Raw genomic sequence first — 18,445 nt, forward strand, 5'->3', positions numbered from 1 at the left:
CACATAAAATGATTCTGCTTCTACTGGCGCACAGTTTCATTGAAATATTAATCACTACAGTGGATGTCTCTCTTAATGACTTGATAGGCAATCTAACTTAAAATTGTTACAAAGCTCCCTTGTGTTGATCCATCTCTGCTGGATATTATAGAGATCATTTCTGGTAACACTACTTAGAAGAAATAGAAAGTTTTGGGCTTGGTAATACTGAAAGGTTCATTGAACGGTAATTCAGAGAATATCTACAACCTGTTTGGTCATACACTCAGTGATCCCTTTATTAGCTAGACCTGTATACCAGCTTGTTAATACAAATATTTAATCAGCCAACTAAATGCTGTCTCATGATGCTGATTAAATAAAAGAATGCAGACGTGCTCAAGAGGTTCAGCTGTTTTTCAGACCAAATGTCAGAATGGGGAAGAAATGTGATCTAAGTGACTTTGACCATGGAATGATTGTTGGTGCCAGACAGAGTGGTTTGAGTATCTCAGAAACCGCTGATCTCCTGGGATTTTCAGCATCAACAGTCTCTAGAGCAGAGAATGGTGCAAAAAATAAAGAACATCCAGTGAGCAGCAGTTCTGCGGGCAGAAACATGTTGTTAATGAGAGAGGTCTAGGAGTAGGGCCAGACTGCTGGGTGTATGTGTTGCCCATCTTTAAACTGGTCATGCAATGGTATCAGTTGAGTGATGGAACATTTATTTAAAGATAAATTTAATTAAAATATTTATTCACAAATTAAATTCAAAAGTCAATTTTCAAACCAAAGTTCATGAAACTTCAGAGTCAAATGTAAAGTGTGAAAATGCATAAAAACATTAGAATTTATAATACCCATTTTTTTGTATTTTGAAATGTGCAGTAGCTTGCCAGTGTTAAGGCTCAGCTTTAAACTACTCAGCTGGAGTGTATTCTTTAGCGTGGTAATTCAACACCTAATTCTTCAGCTGATTAACTTATAAAAGACTCTGACATATTGATTTCTCATCAGGTTAAATGGTTTTGCGAAGTCTTCGATGATGGATTTGCCTTGGAGTTAAAACAAAGCTAAAATTGGCCAGGCAGTTTCCTGACATGGGAATACAATACCTGGAAATGTACAGTACCTGTAAACACCAGGGAGAGACTGCCGCATCTTGGCGCATACAGGCTGGGCAAACATGCTTATTATGCTTTGAAGAGAGTTCAAAGACCTGATATATTTGTTTTCTTTCACACATTTTCCTGTTAATACCTGAACGTTATTACAATACATTCTGCTAAAACAAACCAAGCCACAGTAACATATCCTGCCCTTGAAAGACAGAATTTAATCCCTGCCTTTTTTAACCATAGGTACAACGTGGGAGAAATCCATGCGACAACTGGGCTTCGACAGGTAAGGCAGAAAAGATTTGCCACAGTTTCAGCCAAAACTGCAACAGTTATCGGTCAATAGGACAGAGTTTCCCAGGCTGGTAACACAAAGTGAGTTGCATTCGACAACAATTAGCAACAGAAATGTCTGGTGCCCTGTAACTGCTCAGTTACCGTCTGCCATCAGGATATTTAGTGTAAATGGCATTTGTTTGACGTGCCGTTGAAAAGGTCAGACACAATCGAGCTTCCTACAGTACATCAGCGCTTACTCATGCTTGTTCCCAGCAGGTACTCAGCACCGTCTTCCTGCTTTTGGCTCTTCTATTGCTAAAGGCTGAAAGCTTTCACACAAATGAACAGTCATTTAAATGTACAGTTAATACAAGAGTACCATTTGAACACAACACAAAAGGTTTTTTTCAGAGTCTGCCTGGCAGTGGATGTTGAATAACAGACTGTGGAAATGGGCATCACTGCCCAGAGGGAATGAAGTGACTGGGGGTGTTTGGTAAAAGGCAACAGGAAGTCTCACCGTACAGTCAGAGGTTGTCTTCCGTTCCCTCCCCAAGGGCTGTTATTAATGTCATTGTGATAACACCGGAAAAATAGGCAGATCGAAGAGTATGAAGCCAAGAGCATGCTGGTTTTCATTACAATCACAACACCAGGTGATTTCACCAATTCCTTCCCTCTTTTCTCGTCGAAGGTGTGTTAATTAGCGGAATCAGCCGGTTTGGTGAAAAGGTCGGAATGAAAACCTGCCTGCTCTCGGCCCTCCCTGACACATGATTGGTCGCCCCTGCTTCATAGGATATTAAACTGATTCTGCAGGCCTCGTGCCTTGAGTGTGATTCTCACGTTCCTCTCCCTACAACTGTCGTTTCCATAGGGACCCCTGGCGTGCTGACAGCTTGAGTACTTAGAGCGCCCCCTGATGACATGTGCTGTGTGGCCTAATGATCTGGATGAAATGATCTGACTGTGTTTGGGTGGCCATGCCGCCCCTCACCCTCAGCTGTCATGTTTCAGCGCACATTTATCGACTTGTGCATTGTGCTGCTTTGCATCGCATTAACACATTAGCCACAGCAACACACATCTCACTGTTTGAGGTGTAGGATTTTCCCCGGGTACTGAATGTGTACAGCTGTGCAGTTAAGCTTCAGAGCAGCCTTGCCAATAACAGAGACTGAAAGCATTAGTTTAAACATTAATTACTTCATTAACTTCACTTGCAGTTCGTTCTAAAACATATTTGGTACGTTGGGTACGATAATCTTGCACAAAGTGTTACCGGCATACTCTGATGATGCAGAACCGTAGTTTACCACATTTCTGTGTTCCAAATATAGGATTAATTTTATGTTTCATCGCTCATGTATGACGTCATTACAGGCCATTACAGAGATCAGGTCCTTCGAGTCTGGAAGTTTAGAATGATATGTTGGAATATTCTCAACAGTTACAATTTAGTCACACAATCAAAAAAGTCACAGGTTCCTTATATCAGAGAAAAGAAACACACAAAATGTTATTTCTGCTGATGTGATGAACATTTTAAGCAGTGTTGCTTGTGAGTTGTTCTTTATCAGTGGAAATTTCATATAAAAAAAGTTATGCTCGCACACTTTGTCTTGCACAAACTTTTATTATTAGCAACAAACATTTGGGAAACAATCCTTCCTCAGTGTCTTAAATGAAACAATAAAAAACTCACCAGCTTTCTTTTCGAGTAACAGTGGAAATTTCACAAAATCGTGGTTGGGTTCCCTGGGAACTTCAGTTCAGTCTTCAGTTCTAATTAACACAGCCCAAGTCATGTGAAGATTGAATCTTTATGATGAATAGATCAAGATTTTACCAAGTTTTTATTTTTCAGGATTGTGTTATTTGAAACAAAGCTTTTTACATTATATACTGAATGCCCATGTTATGAACTGTATCTTTCAGTTGAAGAATGTATTCTTGGTTGCTAAGGCATCGTGTTACTTGTTTTGAATAATTCCATTGTCTTATCTTATCTAGACGCACTCAGCTCATGTGTCTGAAACATTTCTGGCTGCCAGATATAAAATACATACGTATGTAGTGTATTAATGCTCAGTGTCTCTGATTTCACATAACGTTCTGTGACTAGGTGACACATGAGGATGAAAATATCTCCATTGTGCATTGATGATGTCATAATCATGCAGTGCTGATACCTTACTTGCCATCCCTGTAAGTCTGCTGATCTGCTGGGAATCTCAGGATCTGCTCTAAATTCCCAGATCTGTTGTGATCTGCTGTGCTTGACCCTGCTCATTCTCTCAGTTGTGGCTGAGGGAGCTCTCTGCGCTGTATGGAATATATTTTCCACTGACACAGTGTGCTTTTTATACTGCTTTTATTTCAATTCCCCTTAAGCACAGGAAACAATGTGATACACACGCGTACCATTGTTACGTACCATTGTGTCAGTTATCTTACACGCATGACCACGTACACACAGACACACACACACACACACACACACACACACACACACACACACACACGTCGCCCAGGAGTGCATTGACTCCCTGGCTTTTATGAACTTGCCCAGATGAAAGGGGCAACGCTTGAATGATTTTGATACAGGGCAGCTTGTACGGAATGGTCCGGAAGAGCAAAAGCCAACCAGCTCTCAGGCATTTCCAAAGTGCGTTAACTAGAGCGGTTTGCCACTCATTAAATTTTATTAAGAAAATGTCTGTGCTTCAAAGTTGGGTGGGGCACTTTTCCACTAAGGACCCTTGGAAAGCATTCCCAAGGAACAAACAGACACCAGGCATCGACAGGACGACAACCTTTGTTTACTGTAAACTATTTAAATCTGATCCCGCTTCAGTTTGAAATATATTGCTGAAGCCAGGGTGTTTGCGTCTTGTTGCTGGCTTTCCAAAAGATAAACACTTTCACTGTTTACTTGGCAGACAGCTTTTCTGAGACAATAATAAGTACAACTTGGTGTTTAAATCCACATGCGGTTTTTTTCTCATGTTTCTGTCTACGGATATTTAGCTCAAGGCAGTTCATTTCAGCTACAGGTGAATGACTTGGAAAAATAATTAATGGTTGTAGAAGGCGATTTGTGGAAGGTCTTGAAGTCTTGATATTAGAGCAGGCTCTGTGGATTCCTCAGTCAGAATGCCACTCTGCCCTCCCTGTCTTTTGAAGCCAAAATTCACCTCGGCCTTTAATTATATTCTTAATAGGGTTCAGTGGGTTTTAATATCATTTTAATGACAATATCCAGAGTGAATATGGGGAACGCCTGGTTTTGTTAAAACAGCAGACCCACATAAAGTAAAGTGTACATGGAACACCTGTTCTGGCTAGTTCTGGCTTCTGTCCATATAGTTTTTTTTCCATCCTTTTGTTTATCGTTAAATCGATTATTGATAAATGTAAAGTTTAATCAGATCAATGAAAATGTGAAAATTATCAAGTCTTGCTCTAATCGCTTGAAATTCATATTTTAATGAAGCTCAGTATTGAGTCCTCCTTTGTCTCCCAGTGATAACATATTCTGTGTAATCAGCCCATCCTCCACCTGCCCCAGTGCCTTGAGCTGAGCACTTCTGGCCTCAGAAACACTAACATGTAGCACGTCAGGATGCCTCATGCCACTGTCTGCACCCATATGCCCTCCAGCACTGATTCCAGAAACTTCTGTTCACAGTCCTGCAGTTAGTCTGTTCTGTAGGTGATTTAAGTGGTTTCCAGTTCATACAGTAATCATTTATAATGACTTATCTTGCTTTTCTCTCTCTCTCTCTCTCTCTCTCTCTCTCTCTCTCTCTCTCTCTCTCTCTCACTCTCTCTCTCTCTCTCTCACTCACTGTCTCTCTCTCTCCAGTGTGGAAGGAGCAGATGCGGGTAATGGCATACGTGTGTTCATCCCGGACATCGGCATGTTCATGGCGGGAATAGGTACCTGGCTGGTGTGCCGCAAGATGGCTCTGAAGCCTGCCAGCGAGGACATGGCAAAGGACAACATCCACTTTGAAGGCGAGGATCAGGTCAGCCAATCCAGCAGCTTTGTTCACACACTCTGCATAAAACAATCACCTCATGCCTCTCTCTCTTATGTCGAGATTTTCTTCAGGGGACAGAATCCTTGTTCAACAGGCACTGGTCACTGTAGGAGCCAATCACTCGGCTGTACATATAAACACCTTCTTAGCTGCAAAGGTTTGCGTTCGATATGGGGTCATGTGACATCAGCATCCAATTAGGACTGGGTTACTCTTCACAGCATGGGTTGTGTAGCATACACTCTGTTCTGTTCCACATGTAAAAAACACATTTCTGTCATTAAATGGAATGATGGCAGACTTGGGTTGGATAAAATGCTAATGAGCCAAACTATGTTAACTGGTTACAATAAAGGGCAAGTATGCTCCTACAGTGTATTGTATTATGTAGAAATTTAAATCAACAATATATTTTTGTTACAATACAGAAGCCTCATTAAGGACACAGTAATTCACATTAAAATGATATCCTTGTTCATTCCTGAGAAGTTCTTTGCTGTATAAAGATTTAATAATGTTATTGGAAAAACTTGGAAAAAGAATATATAGATGCATTCCATTGTTAATGAAAGGTTGTTTGGAAATTTCACTAGACCACATAAAAACAAAAAAGAAACCAAACAGATTTGTATGGTAGGAAAGGCTACGCACCTTAACGACTTCAAACGCTGTTTTTGTTCATGTTTGTTTTCCTCCAGAACTGGGCAGGTGTTCAGGACACTGAGCAGCTGTGTGCTGGTACAGATGACATGTCAGATTATCATTAAATATGCAGAGACTACCTGCTGGGCGCCAGGCTCTCTGACTTGTAGAAACCTCCACATTACAGGTGTCAGACTCCAGCTCTGAAAGCCAAAAAGGCAGCTTTCATTATGACCATTTCCCTTGATCTGTTGATCTCGTTTTTCATGTTGTTGTCCTTACACTTTGGATGCTCAGGACCAGAGTGCTATAAGCTGGTGGAACTTAAAAATAAAAATAATTTAAAACTATTTAACTATTGAACTATTGATAGGAAATTAGCAATGTACATCCATCTCACTGCCTTGCCCTAGCAGGGACGGTGTGGCTGAATCCAGCCATTCAGCGCTAAATCTCAAATCATGTTTTTCAAGTCTCAGTTACACTCAAAGTGTTTTGTCAATGTTTGAAGACCGTACCTTCATACCTTCCCTCTAGGGGAAAGCACTCATGCTGTGACAAACAGAGATGAAACATAAAAAATTATATTTACTGTATTAAAATGTGTGCATATTTATTAAACATTTGGACATACGTTCAAATTGTGGAATCACACTGCTGGATGTGCCATGTTACATGTGCCCTGGGAATGCAAACATGCCATTTTCAACACACCAGTCACAGCCACAGTTGTACTACTCCACTAGCTGCTGCTTGTGAACCCTACAGGGGAGTTTATACTGCAAATGTACAGTATCCTGCATATATACCAAATGCGTGAATGATTGTGAAACACACAGGTACTGTAAGTACAGTGCTACACAATTCTTTTATGTTTTTTAAATTCTCTTTCCACAAGTGCTTTGAGAACCAGGAGAACACAATTTCTTCCCTAACAGAGCTGACGGTGTCTTTTGTATTACAGCTGAAAGGGAGTGAATGAATATCGGAGAATAAATGTTTAGAAATATCTGTCAGTTAACCCTTACAATTCACCACAAAATAAACATATAATCAAGTCTGCAGTGCGTCTCTGACATTACCGCGGGTGTGTCTGTCAGCACCTTGGACAAGTCAGTTGTCCTCATTTAAACCCACTACAGCTGGTGCCAGGCTTTTTGGTGTGCAGAACTCACATCAGCTGACCCTTATTTGTTTTGATGTTTATTTTGGCAGGAGAAAAGATGGGGTAGAACAGTGCTTTTTGGGAAAATGTTTTTTTAACGACCATTGTGGTTCTCTTACAGGCGTGAATTGGGCTATTACAGCTCAAAATGCTTAAATGTGCTTTACTGTGGTTTTTGCGCTAATTCATGCATTATGCAGTTGAGTAAAAGACAGGACAGACCTGCATTATTAGTGACAAAATTGGTAGAACACGTTCGATTGGCAGTGAGACGAGAGCCTGTGCGGGGAAAAATGCACAAATAACTTATCACAGGTGAGCATCGTCTGATGAAAGAGATCCCAGTAAAAACAACAATAGCTATTCTTCAGTTTAACTTTCTCATTTATTTGATCAAAGAGAATAAGAGAGTGGAAGGCCTACCAGCTTTCTGATAGTTCTTCAATTTGCACACACACAGTATGACTTAAATACAGTTTTCAGTATACCGCCCCAGAAGGGAGGGGGGGAACATAAACAAAAATACACGCAGCTGGCTGCTAACTTTTATCAGTATTTTGTCTTAGGTGAAAGGCTGTCTGCCTGCTAGGAGAGAGACAAAGAAAGACTCCCTTTTAACACTTAATACAGAAAGTAGTCTAATAGGAATAAGGATTATAATAAAAGGTTATCTTTAATCACGTGATCCTCTTTATGTTAACACACTTTGTAAATTAAGAATCAATTAAGAAAATTATCCTTACAAGCCCTAATTGGCTGTCTGACTTGATCTGAGCGCGATCTGTCTGATTTAACCCCGACCCCAGGGTGAGGATGAAGATGAGGAGGAAGAGACGGACGAGAAGCTGGGTCTGGAGGAGAGCATCCTGCTCGACGAGGACTTCGACGCCGAGGACGAGCGCGAGGATGACGATGAAATTCTGGACGAGGAAGAGGAGGAAGAAAAGGAGAGCACAAAGATGAAGATTCTTCACCTGGTGGCAGGTGCAGCGTCCAAAGTGAAGGAGATCATCGGCCATCTCATTACCACGGCCGGACAAGTTGTTGTAACAGTATTACTGGGATTTACAGGTGGGCGTGTGTCCATTTATAATGAAATATTACTTATTTACATAGTTCCTGGTCAGTATGACTTGCATGCTAACTCTCATACTGTATATCCTCAAATCATCTACTTATGAAGCTGGATATGTATTACAGTAAAAGTTAAGAAGGTCTTATGAGCTAGTTGCGCAGCCAAATGACTTGCTTGCTCACAATATAGTTGGTTAGCTAAAGTGAAGACACACAGTGGGGACACATGGGAACTGGTCATACGGTTGCTAATGTCCTCTCCGCCATTTCCGGCATTTCTCCCAGGGATCATGCTGCCCTCGGTGACCTCAGCGGTCTACTTCTTCACCTTCCTGGGCCTGTGCACCTGGTGGTCTTTCGGGCGAACGTTCAACACCCTCATGTTCAGCTGCCTGTGCGTGCTGATGGCCATCTTCAGCGCTGGACACCTGACCGTGCTCTATCTCTACCAGTTCCAGTTCTTCCAGGAGAACGTCCTTTATGACAGCGCCACCAGGTGAGGGAGGGAGGGGTGTGTTTGTTTAATATTTATATTTGTTTTACTTTATTTAGACTTCTAATTGACTTTTAAATGCCATTTTTATTCGGACACTTAACTTAATCTGCCAAAGCAAAGAGAGTCAGTTCAATTAAATATTCTGGAGTAAATGTGCTGATATTATTGCTATGTCATGGTTTTTAAAGTCGAGACTGAGAAACATGTGTCCCATGCAGTGTGATATGCAGTGTTGCCACTCAGTGCTCTGACCCAGTGTAAGCAGGGGGTCTGTGTGATGCTGTTAGGCTGTGTGGGATCTGATGATCGCTGGAGCTGTTGCCATTGTGTTCTGCCCTTGATGTTTCAAGATGCTATTGATTTGCAGGCTCTAATTTGGGTGCCTTGGAGTACGGACTCCAGTGTGATGGTTCTATGCCTATTATAGCCCAGTCCTCCAGTTCTCCACTCACTCAGGGACGGGATGGGGTGTTCAGTCAGAAAACAAAGCACTGGGGGTGTGTTTAAACACGTCTCACGCACATGGTTTGCCATGGCAGTGTGTTTAAATTTTCTGCACGCACATGTTTTGCAATGACAATGTGCTTAAATACACCACACACACATTTTTGAGGTGATGGTGTGATTAAGTTCACACAGGTTTTGTGGTGACAAACTGTAACTATGCAGGATGTACTTATTTATTATTTTGCTTTGAATGTGATTTGACACAATGCACACAGATGTGTTGCAGTGACAGTGTGTTTAGATACACAGCACACACTCATTTTGTGGTGAGTGTATTTAAAAATGTAGCACACATTTTAGGATTACTGTTGTTTATGGAATTATAAAAATAGACTGGGAAATGCCACGTGGTCCTTCATGCAGAGAGACTGACTTGAAAAGGATTCATTCCTCAACAGAAATTTCTGAAATTAGGAACTGCCTCTGCTTCTTGTGTTTTACATAGCTGTTTAGGATTTGTATTAAAATAAAATTCTGGCATGTATGGTTTCACTTATCCTGGTTTGTCCATGGCTATTTCCACAGCCCTGTTACAGTTTGTGTACAGAGATATGGTGCAAATGCTGGGACAGTTGTGTGAGGGCTCCTTTGATGAAGTAGATTTGATTAATTCATGATAACTGTCTTGTGATACTGAAGATCAATGAAATGTGCCTTCAGCACGGTGTGGGTCCAAAGTGTGTAAAAACATCAAGTGTATTTATAAGTCTAGTTCCAGTTAGACAATGGCTGTGGTTTCCAGTAGGCATCATGGCAGAGAATGATGACAGGGACAAGGCTTGCTGACACTGAGGGACCATGAGCCCTACACCCTACTTCCTGAATGACCTCACAATGGCTTGACCGTGTGATACGTGAAGCTCCACCCTTTGGAATTCCCAGCTGTGGGAAGCTTCCTCAGGAAACGTCCTCACTACTGTTCTCACTCTCTGAGGAATTTCTTTCCAAGGTCTAAAATTTTAACATAAACTGACTTCATACATAGGTATCAAAACAATGAAGGTTTATTATCTTTTTATATTATATCTCAAACCTGCTCCTCACCTCAGTGGCCCTCGCAGACCTCATAGAGCTGGTGTTTGCGGGAAGCCACTGTCCACGCTCGCACTGTCATTTTGGCAGGGGGTCTGGCCACCATGACAGAAAGAACTCTGCTTTTGATCTCCGGACAAATAGGAATCGATACTGGGCAGTGAAGAACTCAAAAGCTCCTGACAGTAATTCCTCTAATGCATTGTGTTCTAGGAGGATCTGATACATTATTAATGTGCAGGTAGCTGAATAAAGAACCTGTTCTCCCAAGTGCAAAGCTCCATGGGAAATATTGTGCTCTAAGTAAAAACAAAAACCTTATGAAAGATAAACTGAATAACCGCGTTTATAGTTTTTTTTAACACACGATTTTTAAAAATATTGGAGGCTGCACGTCTGTTGAAAATTCCTGAAAGGTGTTTACGACCGACCTCGTAACTAATCATGTGACATGTCCGGGGATGTCGGAGCGGGTCTGTGAAACACACCTCTTCCTGTTCCTCCGTCCAGAGCGTTCGGCATCAGCACCGTCATCCAGAGCAACTGCTCCAACACGTGGCAGCTGAGCGTGCATCGTGGCCTGAAGCCGCAGCACTACATGAACCCCATCATGCTGCTGGTGCTGTACTACACCCTGGCCACGCTAATCAGGCTCTGGCTCCAGGAGCCTATCGCTCCGGTAGGCCCCGCCGCCTGGTTTACAGCCTCTCTCGCATGTACCGTACAGGCCCTGCACTTAGCACTCCTCTATGTAATGGGATGCACTCGGTCATTTTATAGGTGATTGATTTCCCAATACAGCCCCCCCCAAACCTCTTGGACCAAATGCATTATTGATTTGCTGCGGTGAGATTTTTCCTCTTGTATTCTGCTAATAATAAAATGTCATTATAAATATATCATATATTTATTATCATATATATGTAAATATTTCATACAAAATAAACAAGGCACAGACTTCAATTCAGGGTGTGATTGTCTCTAAAACAAGCTCCAGCCAGGTAATGTATTTAATTTACCAGTAAGTACAACACCCACATATACGCACACTCAGGCACACTCAGGGACACACACACACACAGACATAAGCATACATACAGAGGTATGTGCTCCCAAGTGGCTTAGTATCTCTGCTCTGACCAAACACAATTACTCCATGCTGAAAATGCATTCTGAATATAAAAGTTAATGTGCAATCAGATATAATTTAATTTATTTAATTTATAACAGTTGACCCTGAGCACACATAGCTGCTATATACTGTACCCATCAGCCAGAGGATAATAAAATGCATTCATAAGCCTATTTGTCTAGGCAATCATCACAAACCATTATTTCTGCTTTGGAATAGGTGAAATTGTATTGCTTGCCTTGTTATCAAAGGCAATAAATGTAATAAACAAATTATTCCTTTTAAGAGATTTGGCAGCTATGTAGTAGAGTTATGGGCAGCTGTGTGGTGCTGCTGTGTGGTACAGTTATGTGCAGCTGTGTGGTGCAGCTGTGTGGTACAGTTAGGGGCAGCTGTGTGGTGCAGCTGTGTGGTACAGTTATGGACAGCTGTGTGGTGCAGCTGTGTGGTACAGTTAGGGGCAGCTGTGTGGTGCAGCTGTGTGGTACATTTTTACAGCGCTGGCTCTGACCGCTGTCTTCCTCAGGTGTGTGAGGACGGAGGAGGGTGCGAGGACAGGGAGCTGGAGTGCGCCGAACACATGGAGAACTCTGTGCAGAAGAAGAGGAGTCTGTGGAGGAAGGCGCGTTACGCCACGGAGGAGCGAAACGTGAGCCAACCGTAAACCACAACTCTTGCGTGGTTTCACCCCCCAGCACGCTGAGAATAACTCCAGTAACATGTGAAGCCTCCTGTGTACACCTGGCTTTGATCACAGACACAGCAGAGTCCGATTATCTGTTGGGCTGGTAGTGCTCTGGTTTTGCCAGCACCTTCTGTGGCTTTCTCATTTAACATCGATTGAAACAGTAGAGCTGCTCTTTTTCCACCTTTACCATCTGTACATGCCTCCAGCCTTTCTTTTGGAAAGGATGGGGGAACGTGTGCCAGTTTCTTTCATATCTCTGATGAAGGACTCCCACACATTAAAATGAATTGTTACTCAAAACTCAATGTGGCCCAATTTCTAAATGGTAACATTTGTAGATGTAGTCTTTTGGAGTATGGAATGGTAGGATATATTTTCAATATGGAACACCCATATTCACCGTATATTTGTATCGATATTTGTGTGTATGACACACACACCACACACCTGTCTGACACACCAGATATTCCTGAGTCCAACCACCTGAATGATGGACAGAGACTGTTAGTTTGTCTACTTTTTCCTCTATCAGTGATCATAAAGGGTAAAGGGTGGGATAGGTGTAATGCATTGGCTGATCTTCACTTTGGTCAGCGGTAGTAAAGGGTTGGCTGATCTCTCCATTTCATCAGTCATAGTAATGGATGCAGTAGGTGTAATGCTCGGTGACTGATCTCTGCTTGCAATGCACTAACCTTCCCTGCGCTCTCTGTTCTCTTCCAGCTTCTGTCCACACTGGATGGCTACAGCATGTCTGATGTTAGTAAAAAGTCCCTCTCTGCCCTATTCACATTTTAAGGAGCTTGTTTTTATTACATTAAAGCTGTTTAATAATTTGTTTCCTTGGCATTTCCCCCTCGTCCAGGGTGATGTGTGTATATTTACATTTTTGTTGCAAAAGTTGATGAACAATGACTTGCAGGAAGATGCCTGTATCCCAATTTAGGATTCAATCCGATCACTTTCAGGGCTAAACTTCAAGGAATGTTCAATATACTGTTTATCTGATGTGAAGTCCAGAAAGTCATCGTGAGTGAGTGCATTTATGTACACATGCCACCCTATTACATGACCACAGTGATGATATATCATTTATAATTATTATCATCACCATTATCATCTTATTTAGTTGTGCTTAGCACAGTAGCTATGCATCTTTGTTAGCATGTCATATTGTACCCCAGGCGATGGTAGTGACCTCCAATGGGAACTCCTTTGGGTTCATCTCCCCTGACAACGGGCCGGGAGCTTTGGACCTGTACTCCACTCCGCAGTACAAAGTGGACCGGGTTGAGAATGGGTCGGGTGAGTTTCACTCCAAACACACATCCTACCTTGAGAGAAGCCCCTGCTCAGGAGCAGTGCCTCATAGTGCCTCAAACAGAACAACACACTGAACAATGACCTCTCACAACCACATCCACATTTGGGTGTGTTTCATCTTCCTTGGATAACCATCAGCACATAGTTTCCTCCCAGTGACATGGCAGGTGTCCACAGGTTTCCAGGTGTCCTCAGCTTGGTCTCAATGCTCTCCTGTGGGTATATGTGTGACTTGTCTTTTCTGTAAATATGCTGGAGAATACATGCAGGGACTGCTATTTTTTCCACTGTGCCCCATTCAGAAGAAAAAAAGGAAGACATCGTCGTTGGGGTCAGCGAGAAGAGTGCAGAGACGGAAAAGCCAGAGGAGGGAAAAAAGCACACTCTGGCCACCATTTTCAACTTCATCATGATGCAGAGCTACATCTGTGCTCTCATCGCCATGATGGTGGGATATTCTCTGCACTGTGCATGTTAAACGGCAACATGCAGATATTCAGTGACCTCTGACCCATGGGTTTTCTGGTTGTTTTGTGTTTGAGAGAGAATTTCCTCTCCCTGCTAGGCCTGGAGCATCACGTATGTGAGCTGGTTCACCTTCGTCTTCCTCATCTGGTCCTGCGCCCTGTGGATTGTACGGGACCGGCGGAAGTACGCTATGCTCACCTCTCCCTTCATGGTGATCTACGGTGACCTGGTGATAGTGCTGCAATACATCTGGAGCTTTGAGGGCCAGAAGGAGATTTCTGGGCTCTCCATTGAATCGAAGAGGCCTTTTCCAGAGCTGGCCTCAAAGGTATAGGGATACTTATACAGTCATAATAAATAAGGATTTTACAAAATTACTGGATTTATGACTTTTTTTAAACAGAGGGGCACACCTACAGTCACTGAAAGATATACTGTAGACTTTACCAACATCCGTACACCATATCTTTGTGCATTGAGATGTCTTTACTCAGGTTTAGTGGTATTATGAAAAATAACTACAAACTAAATTATGTATTTCTATTTAAACATTGTGTACAAATGTTGCATTTAATATTTAGATGTTTAAGGACATACAGCTTGTCTCTTTGGACTCCCAACTATCTGGTGAAATTATGGCTCCAAAAACATATTTAGTATTTCATCTGCTGCCAATAGACTAGAAGTTTCCAATGGATTCCATCTAAGTTCTGTGAATATGAGTTATGAGAACCTGAGATGTGAGAATATGAGTTATGAGAATCTGAGTCATGCAAGTTTGAACTATGTGAATCTGAGTTATGTGAATATTTTCAAAACAGTCGTGTGCAGGGATGCTAGGAGACCCTGCACATTAAGAACAAGACCATTGATTATATTGATCATTTGAAATTAGGGCCTTGTCATCTGTTTTGCTTACAGAATCATTGATCATCATACTTGTATTAGCAGAACTGATTTCTTTTTTGGTATAGCTACAGTACAGTCTGTTTTTACTGTTCTTTAATGATTCTACTATAATGTGAAGATGTCAATAGTACTATGTGATGACAATGAGTTGTAGCTTGTGATCAATAAAGACTAGAGAATGTTCAGTTTGTTCCTTAGATGAGAGTGTAAACAGTATCCTAAATAAAAGTGTAATTTTTATTTTAAAAAAATTTGTATAAGTAATTTAATACTTAATCGGTTATATTTATTATAATGCACTTGACAAATATACATTTTCATATTACAGGCCTCGTGTAGTGTTAACCTATCGATTCAGATACAAATTTATTTTACATCAGACCTGGGTCAAATACTTTTCTATACTTTACTGAGCTTGCGTGGTGTATTGGAATCATGGTAATACTCTCAAAAAGTGCTGCAGGCCTCCTGGGTTGGGTCAATTGCTCCAGGCTGGCCTATGTATTTTAGCACGGTGCAATCTATCATTCAGCAGTGTACATCTCTTTCTGTTTCTGGCTAAGTTAGCAAATTATTTGCTCAATAATACAATGCTGTCTTTTCACTCAATGGACGACAGTGAAACATTTTGCATTGGGACACATGGTTCACTCTGGTATCGATTATATTTCAAGTTGTGTGCGGTGTATAATTCATAGCAGCATAGCATAGAAATGAAATTGTGCTTGGTTGTGTGTAAACATGCCAATTAGACTGTCCTAAAATGGCTGCTCCTCCTTCACCTGCTCCCCACAGATGCTGTACCTCCTGACCTTCTGGCTCCTGCTCCGGCAGGCTCTCACTGAGAGGAAGCAGCGGCAGGAGAGGGACAAGGAGCCTGCAGCCCTGTCTGATGTCATCGTGGAAATCCCCCCAAAGGGTGAGTCCGGGACCTCTGACCGATTGACTGGTTTATTGGTTGATAGGTTGATTGTATAGGGTGATTTTTGGGAATATTTATTGATTGGATGGCTATTGGATGTTTCTATGCTTATATACCAGTCTATGAACATGGGTTTCATCTATTGCCCATATTAGACTATAGGATATAGGATTGATATTGTGCACAGCAGTCTGTACATGGGTTTGATATTTTGTGCATATCAGTCTGAACATGGGTTTGATATATTGTGCATATCAGTTTGAACATGGGTTTGATATATTGTGCATATCACTCTGTACATGGGCTTGATATTTGTGCATATCACTCTGAACATGGGTTTGATGCCCTTCGTTCATTTAAAAACGATTCCATTTCATGTAGAGGAGGAGGAGGAAGAAGAGGGAGGTGACGGTGAGAAGGAGGTCATGAAGGTCCTGGGGAATCTGGTGATGTCCCTGTTCATCAAGTACTGGATCTACATGTGCGGGGGGATGTTCTTCTTTGTCAGCTTTGAGGGCACGATGGTCATGTACAAGATCATTTACATGATGATGTTTCTCTTCTGCGTGGCGCTGTACCAGGTACAGACTCCCTCTTTCCTACTCTAACCCTAACTCTAACACTAACCCTAACCCTAAAACTAACCATCCTGGCCCACCCATCACTAACCCTCCTTTCCTCCATAGCCATAACACTAACCCTCCTGCCCCTCCCTAACCCTAACCTCAACTCTCCTGCCCTTACACAACCTTAACCATGTACTTCCCCCCCATCCTGCTCTGTCAAACATGTCTCATGATTTAAAAGAGCTTTAACTCACTTTAAAGTTTGCAGTGCTGTAGTACAGTTTAAAGTAATGTTGTCCAACATTGAAGTAATGGTAACTGTCTTCTTTCTGTGGTTATAATTTGTTACATTTACAGTTCTGCAATATTTATGGTGATGTATAAATACAGGCTCTTTCTGTGGTGTGTATTTGTAGGTGAACTATGACTGGTGGAGGAGGATCCTGAAGTATTTCTGGATGTCTGTGGTGGTTTACACCATGCTGGTGCTCGTTCTGATTTATACCTTCCAGTTTAAGAACTCTCCTGGCATTTGGAAAAATATGACTAAGATGACAGACCAGAGGTTAGTGGCACATATTGTCTCAAACCCAGACCCATTTTTGTGGATAGGTGAACTACTTTAGAAAGCAATTACTTTTAGAAATAAAATTTATCTCTCTCTCCCTCCCTCTCTCCAGTCTGGAGGACCTGGGGCTAAAGCATTTTAAGTTGGGAGAACTCTTCAAAAGAATATTGATCCCCACCTCCTTCCTGCTGGTGTGCAACATTCACCTGCACTACTTCCACGAGCGTTTTCTGCGGCTGACCGACCTGAATGCTGTGGCAGCCAAGCAGGAGAGCAGCGTTTACAGGTAACTTTACAAGCATCCAGGGGCTTGGGAACCATTGTGTCAGGAATGTTGGGTTGGAGGGTTTGCGAAAAAATTGTGTTCATCTCAACCACCATGTTTATCAGTTATTCCATCATTCAATTTATAATCTTTTCCTTGATATGTTTTCTTATTTATGGATATTGAACCAAGTAGAAATTACAGCATTTTTTATGACTACTGTCCACAGAAATACAGGACTTTACCCTGCAAGGTGCAAACCACTAGTTAGCCGCAAAAGCAGGATGGCCAAGTTACAGTTTGCTAAGAAGTACCTAAAAGAGTTCTGGGAAAAGGTATTATGGTTTGGGTATATATAACTGCCACACTTACTGGCTCACTTGTTTTCATTGATGATGTGCTTATACCTGCTGCAGAATGAATTTTGAATTCTACAGAGCATCTTATTTGCTTAAATTAAAGCGAATTTCTCCAAACTCAGTGTACAGTGCTTCTTCCTACAGCAAGACGATGATCCCAGACATACTGCTAAAGCAAATACACATCTGTTTTTCCAAGCAGTAATATTCTTGACTGGCCAAGGCTTTCACCCAATCTGAATCCAATTGAACATGTGTTTCATATGCTGAAGAGAAAACTTACGGAAACTGTAGATGGCCAGGCCTGGCAAAGCATCACCAGATAACATACTTAAGCACCTGATGATATACTTAGCACTTGGTGATATTTACGGCATGGATCACAGATTTCAAGTGGCCATTGCAGGCAAAGGATATGCCACAAGTACTAAACATGGGGGGGGGGGGGTATGTGTAAAAAGTGCTGTAATTTATATGTGGTGTATAAAAGTGTATAAAAATACTCTAAAATAAAAGCTGAGAATGGAATGTCCACTTTAACCCCATATGAATCGTTTGATTCCAAATCTAAAATGTGGAATGCAGAGACAAAAAGATTGGGAGCACAAGTAACTTCTGAATAGTAAATATGTGAGATGTAGGGGTATTTCATCTGTCATTTTTCATAACGCTTCATTTGTCTGCGGAAGCATTTCCCCATCGTTTCCCAGCCTCTCTGGCACTTCCTCCTTCATTCTCTATAACCTCCTCATCTCTCATCTCTCCTCCTCCTCCTCCTCCTCCCCTCTCACTCAGCCATGCCAAAGTCAATGGTCGTGTCTATCTGATCATAAATAGGTGGGTACTTGCTTGCTTACTGGCCTCCGTGGCTCTCCTTAATGGACTGAAACGCCCTCATTCTTTATCC

The 18,445-nt window shown here is 41.8% G+C and overlaps 1 protein-coding gene across 1 annotated transcript in view; it reads left to right on the plus strand.

Moving 5' to 3' along the window:
- LOC133137162 (piezo-type mechanosensitive ion channel component 2-like) overlaps positions 1-18,445 on the plus strand; it is a 79,276-nt gene that overhangs the window by 27,001 nt on the left and 33,830 nt on the right. Inside the window, exons 4-17 of the mRNA XM_061255242.1 lie at positions 1,341-1,383; positions 5,245-5,407; positions 8,036-8,300; positions 8,589-8,799; positions 10,849-11,017; positions 11,997-12,119; positions 12,882-12,917; positions 13,343-13,463; positions 13,784-13,929; positions 14,047-14,277; positions 15,654-15,777; positions 16,162-16,361; positions 16,763-16,911; positions 17,027-17,200. Coding sequence (XP_061111226.1) covers positions 1,341-1,383; positions 5,245-5,407; positions 8,036-8,300; positions 8,589-8,799; positions 10,849-11,017; positions 11,997-12,119; positions 12,882-12,917; positions 13,343-13,463; positions 13,784-13,929; positions 14,047-14,277; positions 15,654-15,777; positions 16,162-16,361; positions 16,763-16,911; positions 17,027-17,200 — 2,155 coding nt within the window. The remainder of the gene's footprint in view (positions 1-1,340; positions 1,384-5,244; positions 5,408-8,035; positions 8,301-8,588; positions 8,800-10,848; positions 11,018-11,996; positions 12,120-12,881; positions 12,918-13,342; positions 13,464-13,783; positions 13,930-14,046; positions 14,278-15,653; positions 15,778-16,161; positions 16,362-16,762; positions 16,912-17,026; positions 17,201-18,445) is intronic.

Source organism: Conger conger, chromosome 9 (genome assembly GCF_963514075.1).
Source record: "Conger conger chromosome 9, fConCon1.1, whole genome shotgun sequence".
Taxonomy (NCBI): domain Eukaryota; kingdom Metazoa; phylum Chordata; class Actinopteri; order Anguilliformes; family Congridae; genus Conger; species Conger conger.